Raw genomic sequence first — 26,132 nt, 5'->3', positions numbered from 1 at the left:
TCCTGCTTGCTTGATTCTGCAATGATAACCTCCTGGATTCTCCACAAACCTGTTTGTTATTGGATATCAAATTACATGTTTACTTTCCTCTGTTATTTCCCCCCCACTCCCACTCAATTCTTTTCACACAGTACGGCAAAATCCTCCAATACAGCGACCCCTCTGTGATCTTTGTCTTCCTCCTGGTGTTCTGCGTGGCCACCATCTCTCAGTGCTTCTTCATTAGCGTCTTCTTCTCTAAGGCCAACTTAGCAGCGGCGTGCGGTGGCCTCATCTACTTTGTCCTCTACCTGCCGCACGTCCTCTGCTACGCCTGGAGGGACGTGATGGGTTTCGGGGCCAAGGTTGCTGTGGTAAGACCGTCTTTAGCTGACACAGTTTTTAATATCTCCCCCTGCTGTTATCATACATGAGGGCTGACTGTACTCTGAGTTATATTCCCAGGTTGTGTTTTCTCGCCGCTATAATCACACCGTGTCAGTCAGAGTTGCTTGTTTTTAAAAGAAATCTCGTTCTTATGCCTTTTAAATCCAAAAAGAAATAACTTTGACTTCACTGGTGCAGCTTGATATGAAAGGAAGTTTTTTTCGTCTCCCGATAATAAGGTGTGAGCCTTCAAGATGAATTAAAGGGTCCAGTGACATTAAAATTACTACAAATTGTATTTATTGTCCATAATGTGACAGTGAATTGTTTGCTGTTTGTTGAGGCTGACATATTTCGCGCAATACTGAAGATTTCTTTATAAAACAAACAAAAAAACAGGCATGCTCAAGTGACAGAAACATGAAACGTTTACCTGGAAGAAGAGACGAGGAAGTTGTTGATTTTTCTCCCATCCTCAGAGGGATAAAGATAAATTGTGTACCATTGCTCAACTTTCAGTGTAGCCTTTCTGCGTGACCTTTATGGTAGCGCTGGTATCATTTGTCCTCGAGCTGTCTTTTGCAGACAAAGGCACGCAATATCTTGAATCTTCATTGCAGCGTGTGCAAGTGCGTCTTCACAGAATTTTAATCAGGCCCGCCTTTTCTTTCATGTCACTTCGAGCGATGCGGTACCAGCCGTGGGTGGCCGGTCTTGTGTATCGTAGTTATCAATTTTTTGACATGGCGGCAATCAATAATATCTTACGCTGGGAGCTGATAGAAGTCACCCCTGCTTTTATCTTCAGACACTGTTTGCTCACCTTGTTTTTGCGCAAACAAGCTGTTCCAGCACGTCGACCCGAAATTGCCTGTCTTTGAGTAGATCCTTCAAAACGAAGTAGTTTTGTTGGGGTTTTTTTGAAAGAAAACTTTTCCTTCAGTTTCTTTTCACAGAATGCATGCAGGCTAGGTAGGTATTTTACATATAAAGCACAGCAAACCTTATTTAATCTCTACACAAAGTGCCATTGCTTGGTTCTCCCCTGGCGCTGAGATTTTTCTCCCCTGCTCCAACTAGATGGATAGCCCTCTAGCCCTCTAATTAGCATGAGCAATGTTCCTCTGACCAAACCGCTATCCAGTTCATCCCCGCACTTTATCAGAGATGTGTGTGTATATTATGTGTGTGTGCAGGTTCTCTCTTTCTCCCAGGTCGGATGAAACTACCTCGTGCAAGGGCATGCAAATTCTCCCCCACGTTGTCCTTGATAATGAAGTCCTTAATCGTAATCGAATTTCAAAAGATCACCTGAATTCATATGAAGAGTTTTTGATTGGAGCTGTGTGGCAAAGGAGAGCCGGAGGCAGTGTATCAAGAAGAGGGCCACTATAGTACAGGGTGCAGTCTACTGTATCCTCTCTTACCTCTGTTTTTTTTTTAAGAGGTAGAAACAAGAGAGGGCCCAAAAGTTCTTTCATGTTCTGGAAATCTGCAGATCTTTTCAATTAATCATCCTGTCCTGGAAAATCTTCCTGTGGAATGAATCGGTAAATTCACCTATACAGCCAGGTCCACAGTGGTGTGGTGAATCTTCAGATTTTCAGCATATTGTTAAGTATTCTGTGGGCCTCCTCTGGGGCTGCAGTTGAGGGTTATTTTTATTATCAGTCAAGGTGGGCACAGGCTTAGTTTTGCATTTGTGAAGTAGCCGGCAGCATTGAGGCGGAATGAGCAGAAAGAGAAATGCCACGCAACAAAAGCACCCAGCTGTGTGCTGTGCGCCTTAACCAGCTATCAGAGTATCCTGCTGATCTCCAATTCATTCACTGTCCATCACTTTACAGGTGGACAAACTTTGTGCGCAGCCATTTTCATGAATTGTGCTCGTGCAGTTTTTAAAGGAAGTGCATCTGTGTCTGCTGTACTTGTGTAGGGTGGCTTCCGGAAAGACTTCATAGAAAGAGTGACCTTGCAACAGTGTTTTTTTTTTTTTTGTCTGCAGCCGACTGAATGATGGCCGAAACTGTCGTTTGACACGTGTTCAATAGAACGGGCTTCTTTTGTCTGCCTCCCAACTCGTGCCCTTTCCCCAAAGCCAAAGGAGTGGCTCCTGTCATTTTGTCAGCCATTCATAGAGAGGTCAAGGATAGGTGCCGACTAGCCCTCCTGTCAGCGCTCATCTACTGAGTGATGGGCGGATGGTGACTAGAGGACATCACAGAAAGTGGTCGCAGCCAGACTAGCGGTTTGGCATCAGTGCAGAGCTTTTCAGATTGTCTGCCTGGTAGTGTAACATCAGGTTTATCGTCTCCATGATGATTCGCCTCTAAAGCCTCAGCAAACACTTCTGCCGGAGTATAAATGCTGCGAGCAAATGAGGCGTGATCAAACAGCTGGCAGGCAACATGGCAATGCAGAGTGAGAGGCCATGGCAGATGATGTCGTCCGGGCAAAGCATCATTTGCAGTTTTCTACTGTGGGAAAGATCCAACATATCTTTGTTTGTCACAGACTCGTTTTAGTGTCCATCCTGTCTAAAGTTAAAGTCCTGAGATATGCTCACAAAGGTTAGCATTTTCCCTTTTTTTCAAGTTGTACATGTAACCCTTCCTCTGGTTTTCCCCCGCGACAGGGCTCGAGTGCTGTGAGGATACTGTATCCTAAGAACGAGTACTGACACTTTAAAAATCATGGAATCATGTTGAAGATGTATCACTGCCTCTTTTTTTAATCTATTTTCTGAACGTGTGGTGTCTAAGCATTTTGTATGTAATGTCAGTATTTGTGTTGGGCTGAGAGTTAAGACGATGAGAGGCTAGCTGCCCTCGTTTAACTCTTTACACAACGCTAATAACTAGCAGCTAGCTTGCTCTTCTCTACACACCATTTAGTTATTTTTAGTTAATTTGAACTTTTTGTAATCTCTTTAGAGAACAAAATAAGCAAACTATTAATGATTTCAATGGCATATCCTTCATTCCCAGAGTTTATTGTCATGTGTGGCATTTGGATACGGCTGCGAGAACTTTTCTAAATTTGAGGAGCAAGGCGTCGGTATTCAGTGGCGCAACATCGCCAAGAGTCCAGAAGATGGGGGACGCTACACCTTCATCACATCCATCATCATGATGCTTATTGATGCTCTTTTATACTGGGTGCTCACTTGGTACATTGAAAATGTCTTTCCAGGTATATTTTTGTCTTTGTTGAATGATTTTGTTGATGCTTTTTAAAACATTTTTTTGGTTGTTGTTGTGTAAGACATAGAATGATGCTGATATAAAACATGTGCTCAAATATCCAGGAGCATAGACTTTATGCTTTCCTCAGAGACTGTAATTAAAAGAGCTCAGGATTTGTGCCAGGCTGTCAGGAGGAAAGTACCATATTCCCTTAAGCCAGGCCAATATTAAAATGTGAATAATGATCTCGGAAATTGATCCCAGGTCAATATGGAATCCCTAAGCCATGGTACTTCCCTTTTACTGCATCTTATTGGCGTGGAACGGCACGCGTGATTGATGATAAGCCCAGTTTGCTGACAGACTCCAACGTACACAACGGTAAACCTGACCTTCATATCTCACCTTTGCGGTGTGATGTATGTAACATGTCAAGTTTTTATGTGCAGCGTTTGTGACATTCTCACAAGTTTGTTCATGTGCTGGTTAGTTGGTTTAGAGACTCAAACATTAGTGGCTTACTTGTCATGTACGGCAACAACAGAGTTTCACTTTGTTAGTCTTAAGTTAGCAATTTGCTAAAAAACTAACAAAACACAATTTCTAATTAGCATGGAGGCTACTTTGGTTTGGTTGTTGTGTTCTGAACATTATGGTTTCATCTTCCTGCTTTACTATATAGATTGTAAGTTTATTTGACACATAACATTGAGTTTATATTTTGTGTTTGCAAATGAAATCGCCTTAATGATCAGTTAAATGTTTTAATTCAGCATTTATGATCAGTTAATGCTGCTGATTTAATGTGCCTTTTAAACACATTTATTCATATTAGAGATTCCATTTCGCCTGCTTTTTTTGCTTTTGTGTTTCATAAGTTTGTGTGTGTTTATAATGGTTTGCATTTCTGTCTGAAGAGCATATGGAGAAACCGCCACCTAATATGACAGCAGGCGTCTCAATCCAGAATCTTGTCAAAATCTACAAGACTGGAAAGAAGCTCGCCGTGGACGGACTGAGCGTGGACTTCTACGAGAACCAGATCACATCATTTCTTGGCCACAATGGAGCTGGAAAAACAACCACAATGTGAGCTGAATGATGTAACTCTGACATGTTTCACTGTTTGGCTCAGTGTTCATTTCACTTCACAAGCTTCAGCTGATCTATAGTGTACACAATGCCGACTGTACTCCAGCCACATTATTTAAGTGGTCTCTGCTTTCAAAGAGTGGCCTCCTCTGTGAGGACATTTGTCACAGAGACTCAGCTGTTGTGTTGATAGTGGGAGCGATCTAATTGCTGTTTAAAAAATAGCAAAAAAAGGTTGGAAGGGGTTTGGGACGACAGGATATAAATGAAAGCCACTCGGCCAGAAAGTATGAGCGACAGAGAGAGCAAGTGATGCAAGACTAAGGGGCTAGAGGGAAGACATCCGTGCAGAGCGACTGGAACGAAACATAACAGATCACAATAAGAGAAAGGACAGTGGAAGGACTCTGTCGCACACATAAGAGCTTGTTGAGGCTTTTGCAGAGCACAGTAGCTATCAGTGACATGCAGTATTACAGTACAGTTAATGAAACACAAAAGCATTTCCAAGCTGTTTATAGCTTGGAAATTTTAATTTAATATTTCTGCATTTTTCTTAGTGTTAAATAGTCTGACACAGTATTATTTTAAACACTGTTTGATATTTGCACTTATATTATACTTTAGGGAAACAAAATTAGAACATCCTTAATAAATAGGTCCTATTGAGTAGAATGCTATATATTTATAACGCATGTCTGTTTGCTCATGAACTCCTCCTTCCTACTAGAGCAGCCTAATTTTGCACATGTGCCTCTATATGGTAAATGGCCTGTATTTGTATAGCACTTTTACTAGTCCCTAAGGACCCCAAAGCGCTTTACACAACCAGTCATCCACCCATTCACACACTGGTGATGGCAAGCTACATTGTAATGAAATGATGTCATCATGTTGTCTACCCTGGAGCTAAGATGACCAATTTTAGTACTGAACCACCAATAACACCATGAAAGCTTTATAATCGATTTAATGAGAGTAACATCTAATTTATATCTACAATTAGATCACTACAATGGCATTTACTGTACATTGGTACAGCAGAATGTGAGCACTGCAGAGACCCACACATGGGGATATATTTACACAATCAGTTTCATACTTATCATCTAGTTATTTATTTTTTTGGTTTTTGTGTGATTAAGTAAATCAGTTCAGCAACCCCATGAACAGACTAAACAGTTCTGTAGCATGGGAATGTACTGGTAACTCAAATGTTAAAATGGCCCAAATGTTACAGCAGATGTAAACATGTCTACAGCATGACTTATAGAGTAGTTTGTTCCACTTTGTGACAACTGGACAAGGGGTGACTCAGATGCTTAAAAGATTATATTGCTTTTAGTTAGCATTACCATGGCTCAACATTGAATGGGTGCCAAACTAATCAAATCCAAATCACCTGAAACTGGACCTCTCAACATGTTAGTTTACCAGTCCCACGTGCAGCTCTACTGTATGAAAGGCATTTTTGTCCAGTATAGGGTAGTTGCCAGGCAATGCAATGGCATGATAATATATCATATGTTTCATAACATTCAGGTTTCCTGTATAAATACTAGAAGTTATTGTCATATTAATAGAATGAAACACACAGGTATTCAGAAGATTCATAAGAAGTAAAATTAGATTAGAAAACTTGTGTAGAAAACACAATTTCCATCCTCGTGTGGAGCTCTCTGTCCTATTGCCGATTTTTTAAAAACTGTTTTACAAAGTGGCAAAAAGTATTTAGACTTTTTACTGAAGTAAAAGTTATAATGCTACTTATGTAGCGTATATGCTAACTATATTTAAAATGAGTAATGTAAATGCACCCATCATGTGGAATTAAGCGTTTTAGAATCATATACATGATGTTACTGGATCAGAATTATTGATCCATTGATGGGTGTGTCACTTTAATGTTGCAGCTGTTCGTGATTTTATTCTATAATTACTGCTTGATAGCTTCAGCTATAATGATGCAATAAATCTGCATTATAATAAGTAACTAAAGCTTTCAAAAATTAGTAAATGGTATGAAGTTCTATAATTGAATTAAAAATATAGAGGGGTAAAAGCAGAAAGCTGCCTAACATAGAAAAACTTAAAGTACAAGTACTTTAGACCTCATTAAACATGCCAAAGTAAATCCAATCAGCTGCATTGCTGCTAAGCTCTCATTAGAGGGCGTTGGGGATTTCAAGATTAACAGAACTCTAGACCAGGGGGCCAATCATATTTCATGGGGGTTGGTGCCACCCAATGCCCCCCTTCTGGACACACCCCTGACAGACATATTTTGAGTATTATAGTAAAATACTTCAAACTGACAGCCTCTCAAGTCATTATGTGCTCAGCTTTGATGGGGCAGTCTATGGATACACCTTGGCAACCATGTTTGCGAGCATTAGGTGTTTTTGAGGCTACAGACCAATGGGCAACATCATGTTAGCTAAATGTATCTTTAGTCTGTGTTTCCCGCAGAGAGCTTTAATTTTCGTGCACTGGAAGCTCAATAAATCTGTTTATTAAACAGAGATAATGTTAACAGCAACAAATATGGATCACTTTTTTTTCTGTAGGTCTATTCTGACTGGACTGTTTCCACCTACATCGGGAACGGCTCTCATCAATGGCTACGACATTCGCACTGACATGGACAGTATCCGGACGTACTTGGGAATGTGTCCGCAGCATAATGTCTTATTCAATGAGTGAGTGACTTTAGCAGAGAGCTGTGCATTCACGTCCTGTGCTGGCCGTTGGTTTAATTGTGTTTCAACTGTATGAAAATTAAAAATGTATTACACCGCAGATCGATCACATAACAAGAGTTTGCCTTATGTTTCCCATCAACACTTCCCTTTCCTTTTCCTTTTAAAATTTAAAATGACCTTCCTTTCCTTGGCCCAGCCAGAAGTCTCCTAATGACATCTTTCCCGACCATTATTCTATTTTTCTGTTTAACTTTTGATTCATCCTTTTCTTCTCTCTCACTCCACAAACTGATTACGTGAAACTAGACGCAAGTCTTACATCATAATTATGGCTGAGCACCTGCAAATTACTTTCATTAATATTAATTCCAGACAATGAAAGCATCTATATTAAGTAGGGTTAAAATATTCATGCAAACACAGAGGAAGGCATTACGACCTATCACAGCCTCACCTGTGAAGCAGCCACGAAACATTGATGCATGTAAGACTTTATTACGTAAGACTTTGTTTTAGTTCACGGACGTTTAATTAGGAAAATGTCTCGAAAAATACATTAATACTCCATATCGTCAGGCGTCAGTTTAGCAGGTGTTGTGATGTCATGTCCGCCTTTCCAGGCTGACAGTGGAAGAGCACATTTACTTCTACGCCCGGCTCAAAGGACGCAGTCGCCAAGAGGTTAAAACTGAGATGGATCAGATGATTAAGGACGTCGGTTTGCCACACAAACGGAAAGAACTTGCCAAGAACCTGTCGGGTGAGTCTATATGTTAATGTATGTTGCTGTATCCTATTGTGCGCACATGTCAATTTAGCCGTTGACGTGTCCTCCGTGCATTAGTTTCCCCTGGGAAGGAATATTACACGTAGCTTATCCTGTCTATTCAGGATATATTGCTCCTCTACCACACATTCACTGTACCTGTGTGTCACAGGTTGTAATTCATTGTCTGGGGGTCATGAGCAAGTCCTACTTGATAAATTGTCCCCAGTCATGGATTGCTTGTGAGCAAAATCACTGAAATATGACTTTCAAGGTTGATCTATGCTGACATTTCCACTACATTAGCACTACAGTGGATGCATTTTGAAGAGCTAAGCGAGTACAGACTGCAATAATGCTAGGACGGTGTATCTACTTCTCTGCCATCAATCATTTTGTGGCATTACTTTAAAAGATGGAAAGATAGATTTTGGTATATTCCGTAATCATTCTTCAATATTGTGCCCATTTTGCATGTGAAACGTTATTGTGACAGATGTTCGGGCAGGATTTGCAACGCGTTACAAGCTGAACGGCTCTTACACTAGCTTGTGCATTCCTTCAGGCCGTGATGTGTTTTTAAGCTGTGCTGTCTTACAGGTGGCATGCAGAGAAAGCTGTCCGTGGCCATCGCGTTCGTGGGTGGCTCGAAAATCATCATCTTAGATGAACCTACAGCAGGAGTGGACCCCTATGCCCGCAGGGGTATCTGGGAACTGCTGTTAAAGTACAAACAAGGTATGAGATCAGAGGTAAAAACCGAGGCTCCACTAAAAGCTTTGAAGCCCCCTTATGTTTGTAGAATTGACCAGAATGCGCAGAGCACATGTTTGATTTGTCTCAAAACGAGAAAGTTTCCAAAACTGAGCCCAGCTCAAAGTAAACTTTAAACTGACGAGGCTGAAACACGTCCAGCGCGAGAGCTGTTAAGGTAATGAAGCGGCCGGTTCCCTGCGATGTAATTCTTCTTTAGCCTCGCTGTGGGTGACACTCAATCATGGACGGGGAGAAATTGTGAATCGTACTTAAACAGATTGGAACGCGAGCGAAGACAAGTAAATCCAAGAAGAAGCTTTAATTGACATGGCTATTTAACAGAGTCCGTAATTGTCTGCCAAACCAGTCAGCTTGTCACTCTGTGTCCATAATATACTTTGTGGTTGCTGGTGGCTGTAAGCAGGACATGGACATTATAGTAACACATTCTCTCAACAGATGTCTAAATGTTTAATGTGCATTGAGCGACATCCTGCCCTCTCTATGCCATTAGCTTTTCTCTCTCTCTCTCTAATCAAGTCTTCACTCCAATTGGGAGCCTGCGATAACTCCGTTATAATGAGAACCCCCTGCATACGGGCCGGTTGAGTGAGTCATGTTTTTGTGTCTCTCCACTCTTATTTGCACCGCAGTGTTACTAAGGTTTGTCATTAAGCAACAAAAAAGGCTACAGGCGGTCTATTTGTGTGAAAAAGCTTTAGGCTGATGCTGGACTTAATGCCGCGCTTCTTTACAGCTAATTAAGTGTGCAGTTCCCCCCTCACACACACACACACACACACACACACACACACACACAGACAGGTTGACCGCGATGCTCCAAGGGGGTGTTTTTTTTGTGTGTGTTAAATTTACTCGGGGCTTATTTGGTTAGTGGCAGCTGAAAACTGTTAAAACCTGTCAAGATGCAGAGGAACACGAATGTGGTGTGCGTGCTCCTGCAGCTCAAATTAAACCCTCAGTGCATGTTTAAGTCAAGTACTGGATATTCATCAAAAAGCTAAAATTACAAGCTGGTCGATTTATGCATTTCAGGTGGGTTTTAATGGCTGTTCTGTCATATTTCATTTGAAAATTACTGCAGAAGGTGACGATTTAAAGTAAAAATGAGCAAATTATGAATTTTTAATTATTATCCATTACAGGAAGTTGATTACTATTAAATTACCCCGGTCATTATGCTGTAAAATGGGCCTTGAGGATGATATTAATATAATGGATATTATACATTTTGTGTTCGCCTTGTGACAGCCGGGATAGGCTCGAGTGGAAGTTCTCCAGGTGTAAATGCCTTGTTGATGCCAAAGTTCAGGGGAAAATGGCCAGACTGCTTTAAGGTGAAGGCAAGGCAACAGTTATACAGATAACCACTTGTTACAGCCAAGCTAAGCAGAAGAGCATCTCTGAACCTTGAAGCAGATGGGCTACTACAGCAGAAGACCACACGGGGTGGCACTTCTGTCAGCTAAGAGCACAAAACTGAGGCTACAGTTTACACAGGTTCAACAATAGACTATTTGACTTTTTATATTAGATTATTCTCCAATTCTCTTGCAAAATTCTGATGGTATGAACTTGGTGTAAAGAACATGAAAGCATGGATCCACCTTGATTTATATCAATCTGGTCTTTAAGTCTGACGCCATTAGCCGTGCCTGGGCCCAAACTCCACTGCAGCTCGCTAAGTCACACGATCACTGTGGCATTACTGAGAGTTAAAAACTGTCTAAATCCTTTCATCTGTAATGAAATGATCAGAGTTGCTGCTCTTCCAGGTGTAACAATTAAGTTTAACATTCAGGCATCCATGAAAACAGAATTTATGAAATTCTAACGGAGTTAGAAGTTAGCAGGAAGTTAGCTCGCTAGTTTCCATCTAAATATAATATATCATGTTGTGACTGAGGGATTTCCAAAACAAATTAAGACGTACAGCTCTGCTATCACTGTCAACATAAATAAAGACAGGAAACTAAACAGCAGTGACATTAGTTGAGTTACTGAAGTTTGGCTAGCTCCTATAACAATGTGCTACGTGATCGCTAGCAACACAGCTATGTTAGCATAATATAAACTGTGAAGCTGGAGGATGAACGCTAACTTTTTTCCACTCAATAAAAGTTAACTTGAGGGTTTCCGAAGGTTCGGCACAAATGCAATCGCATAGCAGGATGCTGTAAACGGACCAAACTTCAGTTAAAAGAACAGCTGAGAAAATCCATCCATAGTACAAGGTTAGTCAATAATATACTGCTGCATGGGCTGGGCTGTAGTTACATGGTAAGGTGACTCACTGACTGTTTTTAGGGGCTTGTTGAGATTAAATAGAACAAGATACAAAGCATTAAAACATGTAAAAAACACAAACGCCTTATTAAACGCGGAGTAGTTTGGGCCCAGAAGCAGGATTCATCACGTCATCACTTAAAGACCGGATAGTTTTTTGGCACACTTTGGGTCCCTTAGTGCCTAATAGCATTGTTTCAATACCACAGCCAGTACCTGAGTATTGAGTAAGCCCGTCCCTTCATGACGCACCATGTCACAAAGCTCAGATCATCTCAAACTAGTTTCTTGAACTTGATGATGAGTTCTCTTTACTCAAATGACCTCCACAATATCCAAGAGCACCTTTTGGATGGGCTGGAATCATAGATGTGCAGCAACTGTATTGTGACAAAGATCTCTGAGGAATGTTTCCAGCACCTTGTTGAATGTTCCCCATGAATAATTAAGGCAGGTCTGAAGGCAAAAAAGAGTTCCAGCCTGGTACTAGGAAGCTGTACCTAATAACAGCTAGTATATATTCTATAATATGTATCTAATATATCCAAGGATTTCACATTTTTACATATTTTTTTTACCAGTTGATATGAGCAGTAATGCAAAAGTAGTAAATATAGACAATACAAGTAAGTCATTAGTGAGAGTTTAATCAGCGATTGCAGAGTGAAATGCCAAAAATGCCACGAGCAGTACATCACAGCGTTACCTTTAATCCTTCCCTGACGGCAAGAACTGTGAGAAGCGATGTGCATTCATCGTTTCAGAGGACCGAGATGGAATATTTTCACACTTCTGTAACACGAGAGAGAGACTGATGTATAGATTTTGACAAGGCATGTGAGAAAAATGGCGTGCAGCTAAAGTGAAAATAAATAATGAATAATTATTAGGAGCGTGTAAAAATAATTTACCTGTCAGTCTGCAGTCTAATTTTCTTCTATTGCATATGTTTACTGACAAATGTCAAGTATGCTTGCAGCAGCCCCCTTTATTGTTGACTGTGAGTGCGGTGGTGTTTATTTTAGTACTGTATACAGTGCATTTTTGACAGGAGCACACAATAATGCGTGGTTGAAGGCAGTAGTGCAGTGCATATAGCATAAAAACATATCACTGGTTGTTTTTGTGTGTTTTTATGCCATGCAAGTTGTTCTTGAGGTTCAAGCTCCTCACAATCACTGCACCGTGAATCTTTCAGCAGGTGTAACTTGATGCAGCGGTGTTCACTGTCACACGGCTTGTGTGACAGTGAACACCGCTGCATCTGGTTATTCTAACTCCCCCGGACAGGCTGTAAACGGCGTGAAGGTAATTTCAAAATTTATTGATCTGAATTGATTGCCACAAACAGCCGTTAATACGGTTTTGTCCAGTAATTCATCTTACTGCCGACGCACATAATATCTGTCCAGCCTTTCCCACCACTGTGAAATCCATTTCTATCAACGTGATTTAGAGGGAAGGAAGCTAAATAAAAGAACCCAGATTTTCCAGCCTCACTTTGCTGTGCGCAGTGCAAGTACTAGCAATTTACCTGAGCACACCCAACTCCATTTGATATATCACTTTGCGCTGTAATGCACCGCAACACACTATAAATCAGAATACCTATGTGGGCCATCTGCAGTCCAAACACATTTATTTTTCTCCCAACTCACAGATGATGCAGTGCTTTTTGATTTTTTTTCCCTCTCCCCTTATAAACCACAACAAATCCCCAGGAAAATCATCTGAAAGTTTGAGCATCCCAAACAAAATGAGCTGGCGCAGTCAAAATAAACCTCAAATCTCCTCAGCCCTCCCCCTCCATAAGCGTAGCTTTCTTCCTGCGTATGTTAAATTGACTGGGTTGCGGGCTTTGATTCAACTCGGGCATTTTGCTGGAGTTTATATAGAGTGAGATCCAGACTTGCTTGGCATAGGATAAAGCAGCAATACTTAACTGAGAAGGGATGGATTTAGCAGCTCAGCTGGTGGCAGTGCTCAGAGTGGGCGGAGGGGGTGGAGGATGAAAAGGTGGGGTTATAGTTGGCCAAGCAAAAATGCCGGGTGCGGTAGATGACCTCTGAGTGTGTCCTTGTTTTTTGGGATGGTGTGACCTGTGCAGGATACAGACGCACATTTAACAAGCTCAGTGTAAAAACAGCCCTGCTCAGCAGAGGCGCCTGACCTTTTCCACGAAACGCTCAGAAATTCAGCAAAGAGGTGACGTGCTATGTACTAGATGTTTCTTCCAAACTGGCTTCTCTTTGTTTCTCTCATCTAACACCCTTACAAAAACCTAAATGTTCAGGTGTTACTGTATTTTAATTGCTTCATAGTACCATAGAGCGCTTATAGAGCACTTCATTCTCAGAGCGAAGGCTTACTGGAGTTCCCAAATGTGGAAGGAGGCAGATACACCTCTAACATTTGTGGGATTGGGCTTAAAATGTTCCTTTTATTAAAGCTCATAGTTAGGGCTGCAATCCCATGATGCATTATGCACTTCTCATATAGTAGCATTCACTTCACTGTTCAGTAAAATTTATTAAAAGTTATTTGCTTAGGAACAAAGTGGATGTATTCAAATTATTATGTATGTAAACAGTTATAACATGTTATTGTGATGTGATAATAAAGTCCCCATACAATTAGTCAACTATAGACAAAAAGGTTGCCATGCCAACATGTTCTTGCAACTCGGAAAACCTTTTGCCATTTTAAGCATCTTTATATGGCATTATTATCACTTAGACCTTCAGATTTGTTCTGTTGACCTTGAAGGAGAGGTCAGAGGTCAAATGTGACTTATAAAATGTATCATATGAAGAATCTTAGTTTCTAAATTATAAGGCTTTTTGGCACTTTTTGACCAATAAATCACAAGTTGACCGATTGTTAACATGACCCCGCTCTACACGCCTAAAAAGCTTTGTCAGAATTCATTCAATAACTGTAAACCAGCCCTCAGTACTACAGGAAAGGTTGAGAGATTATAACAACCAGTAGGAATCGTTCTCCAGCACTGAATGTCACATCAGTGGGTTCAATGGTTATACCATTATTTGATCCTGATAGACAATTTTGATTGATCCACCAGTCGATACGGTGCCATCCACGGCGCTTTTCCACTAGCGTGGCAACAAATCTGTTATTAAGTATCATTTATTGAGTCTTTTGGCCTCAGCAGTTCAAAGAAATTAAGACAGACCACTCTGTCAGCTCACTTTTAAGTAGGTTTCTTTCATAACAATATTAAACGTGTCAAGTTAAATGTTTTTTTCAGCTTTAAAACATGGCAGGATCAAAAGTTACCCCCGTACTCTGTGATACCGCTTTCATACAGACTGCAGAGACACGACCACGCTGTGACTTCATTATAGATCTAGCCCTTTTCTTCTGATTACCGGGGTACGTGATAATTAATATGTGTTATCTGATACAGCATGATATGAAAGGATAAGAACACCTGTGAATAATCTTGCAATGCATGCTTTAGTTGTCAGTGCAATTGGGCTCAGTTTGACGCCTCTCGAATCAAAGGACTCGCAGAACAAAAGGGCTGGAATAAAATGTGGTCTCATAGAAACGCTCGAAAGTAGGCTTAGGGTGGCCTTTATCATCATTTTAATTTTGTCCCAGATTCACGCCCACGCTCTCTTCTGGAGTTTGCTTTGTTGCCATGCGGATAAGCACGAGTAAAAAAAGAGAAGAAGAAAAAAACACAGTGGGATCAACAATCCGGAGATAAGTGACTACCACGCAGATTGGGATGTTGGCTTGATTTGAACAGTCTTGATCCGTGGAATCCTTTCTTGTGCTGCTTACGCTTAATGATGACAGTTGTTGAAACAAACAAGGTCCAAACTGAAAAAGAAATGGTTCAAACAGCTTTTTTTTTTAATTAAAAAGAAAGCTTTGACTTGTTTTCTGCACATCATCTTCACACACGAGCGCGCACGACGTTGCTCGTCCCATTCAGGCGACGCCGTCCCAGCTAGGGCTGGGTATCGTCACTGATTTCTAGAATCGATTTGATTCCGATTCACAAGGTCCTGAATCGATTCGATCCACGATTCGATTCAATTCGATTTGAATCGGGGAAATTTTGCCTCAGTCAGAAATATTATAATTCAGATCAGTACATTTACATATTTTTGTATCTATAAAAAGGAAGCTGACACTTTCGAGACTTTATCAAAGGTGTGAGCATCACAGCAGATGCCTTTGTGTCAAAGTAGCTGAAGATAAAACACAGAAAAACATGAAGGTGATTTTCCTGGCCTGGGATTTTATAAAAATATTCTGCAGTACATCAAAAATGAAAAAAAAAAAAAAACATTAATCAACATATGAACATTACCTCTGAAGTTACAGCGCTTTTATTAGAGACACGATTTTATTGTGGTGGAAGCAAAACAGCAAAAGTCAGAGTGAATCCATGACGATGTTTATGTGAAGCATAGTTTGGATCTTCTTTTGCTGCTGGTTCGGTCAGTATTGTTTGGAGAGAGATAAAACTAACAGCTTTAGAATCAGCGCAAAAAGGGCGTAAACACAAAGCGCTGACCCGCCGAAACATCAGAATCAGCGAGCTGTCGGCTTTCAGCCCCGACCGTGTCCGTGCCGTCGGGTGAGAAAGACGACATCTCACTGATTCTGATCCGCGGGTTCGCGCTGTGTGTTTACGTCTTTGTGCAGAAGCCGTGTTCCTGCTCGCATTTACTGTTTTAAATGTTTGGTGGTTGTTGAAATTTTGTGACGTTTCACCTGAGATTCTGGAATTTTGAGCAAAATACATTTATATAAAAAATCGATTCAGGATTTTAATGAATCGATATCACGTTATCCAAGCCAGAATCGATTTTAATCGATGAATCGATTATTAAAACCCACCCCTAGTCCCAGCCTCTCTCTGTTCCCCCTGCAGGCCGCACCATCATTCTGTCCACGCACCACATGGACGAGGCAGACATCTTAGGAGATCGCATTGCCATCATCTCCCTCGGCAAGATGCGTTGCTGCGGCTCCTCCATCTTCCTGAAGAAATGCTTCGGCAGTGGCTACTACCTCACTCTGGTCAGAGACGGGAGTGGAAAGATGACAGCTCAGCGTAACGGCATCATCGGTCAGGCCAAAGGGGGAAAGAAAGTAAGCGCGCTTTAGGTCTTCAAACTTACTCAGAGGAAACTTACTTTAGCAGTGTTTTGATTGATAATTGTGATAATCTGCTCCCACAGTGAGTGAGGCCACTTTTTTAAGGCCTTAGAGGACTCTTTAGATCTTTACAATCTTATTATTTAATTTAATGTTAAATCCCCCAAAATAAGGATTTTCAGCAGCAAGCACTTTGGCACAGCAGTAACCTCTTTCTCATCTGTTATTGACCAGCCTCTGACTTTCCAGAGTGCTCTCTTTCTCCTTTTACCACCCTCCCCCCAATAATGATCTGTATTTAGTCTGCCCCAGCATGAGAATTGGCATGCGCCTACGTGCTGGATGAGACTAATTGTCGCGGGGGAGAGGGGTGCTTCTCGCTTTCGCTCGCCAATGGTGCCTCGCACGCTTAGTTTTAATCAATTGGAGCAAATGAACAAGATCCACCGGTGCCAGCAGGGCGAGAGCGATTACCATTTGTCTGCCCAGTCTTCGAGGTGAGCGAAGTCATTTGTTTAAGAGAAATAAACAAACGTGGAACCACCTTCGTGGGCGAGGTAGCGATTCAGCCCTCCTCCTTGTCCCCTGGATGTCATTTTGGTAATTAATAGGGAGAGTTTGCAATTACACACCTTTAACTGCTAAAAAAAAAAAAAAAAAAAAAAGTTTAATTGCCCCGATCTCATTTCCTTGTGATTGAACTCCATAAAGAGAAGCAGCCTTTTAAAAATGTTTAACCTTTTTTCGTGCGCATGTCTTTGGCTGAACGACGGTGGCTTCATATTCCATTACAGGCTGACAGCATTATCTGTTGACGCATGCATGCGGCTTTATTTAGAGCAATTAAATAGAAACTTGTGGATGCCCGTTATTTGATTAATGCAAGACAGGAGTTGTCAGCGAGGCACTGTTCATCATTCTAAGAGGTAAGGCCTGATAAGGCCTTTCTAATCCAATTCTGATTAACAGGAGACAGACTGTCCTCTGAGCAGCAGCCCAGATGAAGGATTTGGCAGCCAAAGCTGGAGCAACTCTGATCCATCAGGTACCAACGATCTCCGTTTACTGTCTGTCATGTATTATGATTATTACCTTGTAAAACAGATGTTGCATGAACACTTTTATATAGTTCCTTTATATAGTTTTTAAAAACACACACAATTTTCAATGTGCGGTTTATTAGAGCGCACGCCAGTTCATCCTTTCTGAACCAGGAGAAAATAAAATCAACTCGTCATTGCCAAACTAACAGATAAAACATTAAAATATCCTCAAGATGGTTTTGAGATGCGCTGCTAGAGGGCACAAATAAAGTGATGAATTCATGTGGGAAAAGTAGGATTTTTAGGATAAGAGAGATTAGAAATCTTTGAAACGCTGAAGTGTACTTTGACTAAAACGTCTTGCATGGTGTGAGAAGTTTCTGGTGATTTAACGCTGATCTTGATCTCTTGCAGCGGTAGCGAGTTGTGTGTCTTGTTAGTTGAACTCCACAGCAGTGCTGATTGTCGACAGCCAGTGACACATTACTCACCTGTTCTCGTAAAGCGTTAAGCTGGAGCGTTCAGTGGCAGCGGGGCCAACGTGCCTGTTTAGCTCTTAGATCCACTCTTCACCTCGCTTATTGCGTGTTTAAGGTCTTTTCAGTTTTAATCTGCAAGCAGTGGTTAAAAAGTTTCACAACTCAATTTTAAAGAAGCACTCGATTAGATTTTTGCCCATTCTCCTCACTTCCTGAAAGTCCCATTCTGTTTGCACACGAGGATCTACTGAGCTTAAACTTAAGCGAAGAGGAAAAATCTGCTTTGGTGTCAATCTCATCTGACCTGGCCGAGTCTGAGGCCCAGACGACAAACAGAGAAGAGGTGAAGGTGATGTGTTGTGCTACGAGAGTGACGAGGCGCATGCTGGATTCAGGATTTTCACTTTCACAGGCTTTGTGTGCCTCGATTTCAGTTATACATTTATATTGACTGACTGTACAGAAAGTCTGCTAGTTTATTACCCAGACTGTTCTGTAATAGTGAATATAACGTTTTCATTAATTCACAGAAAATGTCTTTTTTTTTCTGTGGACTCACTGTAAAAAAAACTACAAACATAAAAAGAAAACAGATAGATGTGTAACTGATGGCGGAAAAAAAGAGATATTTATATAATTGAATCCATTATTATTATTTGTCATTAGTTTAGGTGTAGTATGAATGGCACTTGGGGCTTTATCAATACGAAAAGCTGTGAAACTTATGAAAATACATTTAAAAGTTAAAAATCTATAAACTCCTTCATATTATCTAAAGATGTACTGTGGGCTGGTTTAGAGTCTTTGTTGGGTCGATTCTGGCCCCCGAGCCTTATGTTTGACACCCCAGATTTACAGTATATGAAGTTTTTCCTGGCGATGTGACTTTTTACTGCTTTATTTTCTGTTTGTATTTTCTTGTTACTTTATATCTATAACAGTCAACCCCGCGGCGTCAGGTTGTCGCTGTAGTTCCACTGTAACGTCCTGACCAGGGTTTTAATAGTTTTGCAATTTTCATTAGTTTTTATTTTTATTTAGTTTTGACTTCAGATTTTCAATTTTATATCAGTTTTAATTAGTTTTTACCAATTGTTTGCTAGTTTAGTTTAGTTTTTATTTTTTGAAAATCCTTAGTTTCAGTTTAGTTTTGATTAGTTTCAGTTATAGTTTTAGTTGTGTTTGCAATAATTAAGTGTAACAAAATCCCAGTTTCATCATATCAGTCATTCTCTTCTGCTTATCCTTGGGTATGTTGCTATTCCAGCTACCATACTGCACCCTGGACAGGTCGCCTGTCTGTCGCGGAGCTACCACGCAGAGACAGACAACTCACATTCCCACCTATGGGTTCTTTAAATAAAGGCAGATGAACAACCATTGATACCAGGCAACTATAAAATGTATATCTTGGCCCCAATGAGACTATTAACTCTTGCAGCACCGGGTGTTCGTAATTTTGGTTCAAGTGAATAGATAAACTTTTTGAAGGTAATTGACTCACACAGTTGTGTAGATATCCCCGTCCTGTTGTCTCTGGATCCATCACGCTGCCTTGCCTGGGGTTAGCTTCTGTTTTCTGGGGATGAGGGTTGAGTGTGCTCCCTTACCTTCTCAAGGTAAGCTAGGTTAGCCTTCTTGTGTGAGCTTTTCAAGTGCACTTTAAGGTTTGTGGGATTTTTTTCCCTTTAGAAATGTCCCTCATAATTTGTCTCTTTCCACTACAAGACACTTGCTTTATCCAAAACACAGTCATATTCAAAGTAATCCCAAATTGGACTCTGGCGCTTTCTTCCGACTTTTCCTGACATGATTCTGCGCGTGGACGGAGCAGCAACACAGACTCGACTAACGTACTGCCACCTGCTGGCATAATTAGACAGCAAGAAAAAAAAAATCTGGAAACTAAACTTCATTTTCACCCTTGACTCTTGTATGACACGCACACATCAATGAAAACTAAACACATTTTTGCTATAAATTCAGTTAATTTTAGTTAGTTTTGTGAACACTCATTATAGTTTTAGTTAGTTTTCCTTTTTTTGTTTTTATTTTTATTTCCGTTAACGAAAATGTTTTTTCACTTCTAGTTTTCGTTATTTCGTTAGTTTTCGTTAACGATAATAACCTTGGTCCTGACACTTCTCGGGTGTCTCATTTGGTGGCAATGATCTGGTCTCATCAAACACCAGCTCCACTGCGTGAAGGCACGGATATTTGGCAACACAATCATTGCTCACGGCACAACCTACTCACCAAATTGCCTCTCTATCATTTTTTCGTCTTCCCCGAAGAAGTGTGGCATACGCACAAGAACACAAGAGGACAGAATGGGATTTTTAGGTAGGGACCTATAAATAGCAGCGGCACTGAAATCAGCACAGAGATGTGCAAGAAGATGATGTTGAAGGGAAAAATGGGCAAATTAAAATTGGACATGGTTTCTGTTTTGATGTAACATTTTCTTGAGCCGGGTCGTGGAACGTGCTCCACATGTAGTTCGTTTTCTCCAGCTGCTATTTTTCTTATAATGTTCTGCTTTATACAGGATATTCTATCATTTGCTTGACACACGTTTTGACTATGTTAAATATAGAAATGTTGAGAAACTGCAGAAATAGAGCTGATTAGTGCCCAACCAAATCTTCTGCTGGTTATTTGATTTGTTTTGATCATTCTCGGGCCTTGATCGCGTAAACAAAAGGTGCCCAATGCAAGTCATGATCAGAAGCAAACGCTAGAGCAGGCTCCAGGTTATTATGCATGGAAATAAAATCAGAATCAAACCTGCTGCTTCCTTCAAAAGCATTATATTTAAGACTGCTGATATAAGTCAGAAAATCCCATGAAATAAAATCACATTTCCTCAAGTGACAGCTCATTTCTCTTTATTGACAGACACAGGCAAACAGAGTGAAACATACTTACAATTTCTCAAATATTTTCGACTGGTGTGAACCAGAGCCATTACTTCTTCATAAAGGACCAGTGGTTGTTGAGCTGCAGTAATTATATATGAGAGGCTTTGGATCAATAATGGATGTGGTGCATTCTGCAACACTGTCTGCATAGAGTCTCACTATAGACACGGGTTCAGAATGGATGAGATGGGGGAATAAGGTCCACTGATCTGCTACAGTGCTTTTAAATGTCACCTCATCAGGTGTGTTGTGATTGCAATATGTTGCACGGCAGTTTTTAAAGGATTTCACTGGTGAAGTTTCTCTGTGTGAACGCTGAGTTTGAAAGATGCTGTTTTTCAAATATTATGTCTCCGCAGCCCTCTGTGCCGGCTGTTCAGCTTCAGCTCTTTCCCCGTCTTTAGAAGTTGTTTTGGCATAATTTTTGTGACTTTCCATCCAGCAAATTTGTCAGCAGTGGGTCAGCTCGTGCAAACACACGTCCCTGAGGCAATCTTCCTGGAAAGCATCGGTCAGGAGATCACCTACATCCTGCCCTACGGAAGAGCTAAAGATGGGACCTTTGGCACGCTCTTCCGAGAGCTCGACCGAGCCATGGCCGACCTTGGCCTCACCAGCTATGGCATCTCGGACACCACCCTGGAGGAGGTAATCTAAACATGGGACTGACGGCCTTGTGCATATGTGTCATTTTTATAAATTCACTTTGCATCATATTGTTTCTATTTAAAATCTCCTTACTAATTTCATAGCAATTTGGAAATATGATGACTTTATTTTGCTAGGAAGGTACAGGCACTGAAATAGAGAAAAACAGAGCAAAACCAGTTTGACTAAGAGTTCAAACTGTGTGGTCAAACCTTTTTAGCTTGTTAGAATTTCAAGCTTTTATTGTCATTTTTTTAAGTAGTCTTCAGAAAAGTACTGGCTGAAATTCAGCCCCAAACCACGACAGAGCCTCCACCGTGTTTTACAGACGGGTGTAGTCACTCACTGTTGTCTCACCTGACCTCGATGTACAAATTTTGGATTCATCACTCCAAAATTTGGACAAGACAAGACTCGGCAGTCCATCTGCATCTTAAGGACGAAGGTCACTCTTTCAAGGATGCCAATGTTCACATTTTGGACAGAGAGGACAGATGGTTTGAAAGAGGAGTGAAAGAAGCCATTTATGTTCACTGTGAGCGACCATCTTTGAACAGAGGCGGTGGTTTACGACACCAACTCTCTGCCATCTATAATCCAGTTTTGAGATCCCTCCCCAGACGCCTTAACGCCTGATAAGGTGGGGCCAGGTTTCACAATGAGCTCACCCGAAACTCTGGCTGATTGGGACCCACACCCAGTTCCACACCTTGGCTCAGGCGATTAGAGGATCATCAGGGGGTCCTTTTGTCCCTCTGTGGGGGGACACTCCCACTAGGTTTAAATCTGGGACTCTCCACCATTTGACCTTAGAACTGAAGAAGCTTCTCGGATGAGAGGTGAAACGTCTTCAAGTAACTTAAAGAAGTCCAGACGCTTTTCTTTTCAAGCTCCTTTGACTACGATGACCTGGATGACTGAGAACCTTCACAGACGATTCATCACTCCGTCAGACTGATTGTAATTTGGCGTATTCGAGCCTTTTCTTCTCGTTTCCCTTCTTAACATCCACTCTCCCGCTTAGACCATTTCTGATGAGGCTTCAGAGGGATCAACTGAAGGGTCAGATGCCATTTTTTTAAGAATTTGTTTTTGTTAGGAGCCCTGCGACAGATTGGCTACCTGTCCAGGGTGTACCTTGCCTCTCGCCCGATGGATGGACTTTGTAAGGCTTCTTTTGTCCTCTGTTTTTGAGGACATACAGTTTCCCCATCAAACTGTGTTATCTTTAGTATTTTCTCATAGATTGCACTAAATAAATTTTTGAAAATGATGTTTTTGTGACAGAAAAAAGGAACAGCACTGGCTCATCCATTGAGTTGTGCCTGAATGATTCATAGGTCAGTGTTAAGAGGATCAAGAAACCAAACATTCCTCTGAAAATGTTCAGAGGAAAGGACTGGACGGAAAGTGAGCGAAATAGCAGCCAGTGTTCAAAGAGGAACTTTAAACCTTGAAAGTAAAATATAAAGAAAAGAGTGGTGGCTCAAGACTTCTGCACAGTACTGTAGTAGAACTTTTTTTGTCTTTTTCTTCTCAGTGATAATGGAAAAAAATGATTTGCAGACATTTTGTAAATCTCACCCAAAACAAGTAAACACTATAATAAACGAACCTTTTTACGTTTTAGCCAATAACCTGAGCTGTGGGTCTATTATTCACTCTTTCCTTCAGATCCTGTTAGTGATTTCTCTTTCTTCTACTAAGACACCGTTAATGATGAAAACCATATCTAATTTTAGAGCAAACAAATTTGTAGTGATTGATAAATTTTGGATGAATGCGGTTTTAACCAGACCAACACTAGCCTGCTTTCTAAAATTCCCCAGCGCGGTTTGATCGCCATTAGATTTTCCTCACATATTGTCCTGCTCCCTTCCTCGTTTTCACGTCATACGCTTTTTTCAAAACCATGACTCACCATCATGATATAAGAAAAAAATAATAAAAGACTCAAGCATCATTTTACTTGCAGTTGCAGAACGTTTTTACTTTCTCTTTGAACTAATATGTAAGCGTCATATTGTAGATTGCAAATCAATGTTCCCCAGAAGCACTGACCCATAAACAAATGACTCAAGCAGCATGTTTGCCACGCAGGCATCATAAAGCCGAGTGACTCTTCCCTAATGCTCTTCATGTAAGGCCGACATGCATTAAACACTCACGGCCTGCGGGCGATGTGAATAATTCCTTTTGAATTCCCACAATTCAGCCACGCCATGGTTATTTCATCCATCCATGTTTTCTTTTGAAGTCCAAACGCTCTGAAACACGCAGTTATTCGGTACGTGTGAAAATAAAACAAGAACTGACAAGGCATTGACGTTAATAAAGTAACGCATAAAAATAATATAGCTTTTCATACTGCTTTATGATGTCAGAGCTTGTATTTGGCACCCCCTGAATAAAATAATTCAACACATCAAATAACATTCAGTCTCCCAGCAGCGTGCCTTTTGAGAGGTCAAATGATGAAACGTAACCTAACTCGTACTCCCAAAAATGCTCACAAATAGGGAGAGTTATTTATTTCGCTGTGTAACCTGGATTCATAAATAAAGTCAAGGAGGGTGCTTCGCTCAGAAACTCCACTCGGCAGGTGTTCAAGTAAAGGTTGTGATCTCTGGATGCACATCTGTGATCTGATTCTGAACAGAAACCTTAGATGGAGCACAACATATGTAGAGGTTTATTTGTTAAGCATATTTTTGATTTGTTTATTAGAAAAAAAATAGCCACACAGTCGCTCAGTTAATGCTCCACAACTGCAGTATCATAACTTTGCATTTATAGATAATGTGCCTAATATGTTCTGTTTTTTACAGATATTCCTTAAAGTGGCGGAGGACACTGGAGTGGATGCAGATATACCACGTAAGTGGACCAATAAGATTAAACACATCAACAAACTATAAATGTATGATTGTCAGTGTTAATGCATTGAAACATTCTGTCAAATAAACAAAATACATTTCTGTGAGGGGCGCTTGAGTCAAAATGGGATTGTTATTCCATCTGTAGTGATATATTTTTAGTAGAGTGGCTTTGCTCAGGGCCTCTCCACTCGTCTACATGAATGTGGAAGGCCTGAAGGTGTGGAGAGCACAAGTGTCACATTCAGTGTGTATGGGATTGCTTTTTGGAAATGGCGTGAATAGTATAAACTGGAGGAGCTGAGTGGGTTGCAAAGCAGCTTGCAGAAGCAGCAGCAGCTCTGCAGTCTTTCTAGGCCCAACTTTAATGGCCTCATATGAGATTTGCAAACAGGTTGCCTGAAGTGATGCTGCGGTTAATGCGTACACCCACCTTGTCCCAAATACATCAAATATGGCTGCTGTTTGAAAACTAGTGGCATCTCACAGACACCCACAAGGTGTTTTTTGGTGTGACTGTGATACCAAACTAGATTGTGGCAATAGTGAGATGGCGCTTACTACCAACTTGGCACGTATGGATGCTTGCAAGGGAACCAGTGAGTGAAAGGAGGAGTAAAAATACTGCAACTGCTACCTTTTAGCCTCCTGGTAGTTTGACCTGTGGTATGAATGTGAACATTCTAGGTCACCTCATTGAGTTATCGCATTCACAAGATTTACAGAAAACTTGCCCTTCTACCTTCTACGTGAGGTTGAGGTCACTGAGATTCAAACTTATATGAGATTTTTCGTGGATGCCCGTGTGGTATGAATTGAAAATCCTACGTCGACTTGTTCTCAAGTTACGCATTCACAAACTTGGGTGTCCACTCCACTGCAGTGGGCAGCGACGACAATACCCCATCGACCTTTTATGGCTAACGGGGTAAAAAGCATTTGAGAATGAAACGAAGCATATACAAACTCCAAACAAGGACACAACCCTCAGTCTCCTTGATGTCAAAGCTCTCAGCCAAATCTTCAACTTCCAAATGTGGACTTTAAAGACGACCCTTGGAGTCAAGGCCCCGACACCCAGGGGCATCATTTACACCAGCAACATGTAACAGGACTGGCAGTTCTTCATGCCTGGAGATGAGAACACCTTAGAACGAGCCCTGAATGTTATAAACAAATCAGCCCGTTTGCAGAGTAATTCCACTTCAAGCTTTTAACGTCTTTTGATGAAACAACAATTTTTATGCCATCCCTAAAGGAAGTTTTTGACACTGACACAGCAGGAAAATAAATAAACTCATCAAATATAAAGCAGCAAGCTTTACTTATACAAATGCAGAATATGGTTGCCACACAAGGCACGTCTGCATTGCCTTTAGCTTTTATTAGCGATGCTGCTTAATAACTAGCCATTTGGTTGAATTACGTAGACCCATTTAGGTAGCTGTAAAAGCAGTTTGCCAATCAGAACCTGGCATTTGAAGCAGATCCTGGCTCCAAAAAGGCCATTTGATTTTGGTGTCCATCCTCTAGATGCATTAATCAAAATGAACCAACAAAGCAGCCTAAAGCAGGATTTAATTGCTGTGTGTACAGGTCTCAGAAATCAGCACGACTGCATTAATGACGATGAACTAAGCGCACGTTCACTGGCTTCTCAGGCCACGAGTCACTTTTATAGCAGTACTTGCAAAAGATGACTCAGATGTAGGTAGAAGTTATTTTCCTTGGTTTGGGTTCGTCTGCTCCAGTAGAGAAGGACGACTGAAATAAAAAAAAGACACGGCGCTTTCCAGCTCTGCTTTCATGTGTCACTGATTGACCTCAATGGGTAAATCTCCCGTTCCCATCT

General features: G+C 41.0%; 1 protein-coding gene across 1 annotated transcript in view; it reads left to right on the top strand.

Annotated features, from left to right (window-relative positions):
• The window catches only part of LOC102789175 (phospholipid-transporting ATPase ABCA1), a 180,025-nt gene that overhangs the window by 60,137 nt on the left and 93,756 nt on the right, over positions 1-26,132 (top strand). The window contains exons 15-25 of the mRNA XM_087838332.1: positions 132-353; positions 3,354-3,558; positions 3,816-3,932; positions 4,469-4,640; positions 7,211-7,342; positions 7,966-8,105; positions 8,712-8,849; positions 16,087-16,307; positions 17,283-17,358; positions 21,199-21,404; positions 24,233-24,281. Of these exons, the coding sequence (XP_087694458.1) occupies positions 132-353; positions 3,354-3,558; positions 3,816-3,932; positions 4,469-4,640; positions 7,211-7,342; positions 7,966-8,105; positions 8,712-8,849; positions 16,087-16,307; positions 17,283-17,358; positions 21,199-21,404; positions 24,233-24,281 (1,678 nt within the window). The remainder of the gene's footprint in view (positions 1-131; positions 354-3,353; positions 3,559-3,815; positions 3,933-4,468; positions 4,641-7,210; positions 7,343-7,965; positions 8,106-8,711; positions 8,850-16,086; positions 16,308-17,282; positions 17,359-21,198; positions 21,405-24,232; positions 24,282-26,132) is intronic.

Source organism: Neolamprologus brichardi, chromosome 3, assembly GCF_056152115.1.
Source record: "Neolamprologus brichardi isolate AB-2024 chromosome 3, ASM5615211v1, whole genome shotgun sequence".
Taxonomy (NCBI): domain Eukaryota; kingdom Metazoa; phylum Chordata; class Actinopteri; order Cichliformes; family Cichlidae; genus Neolamprologus; species Neolamprologus brichardi.
This window is presented reverse-complemented; position numbering and strand designations above follow the sequence as displayed.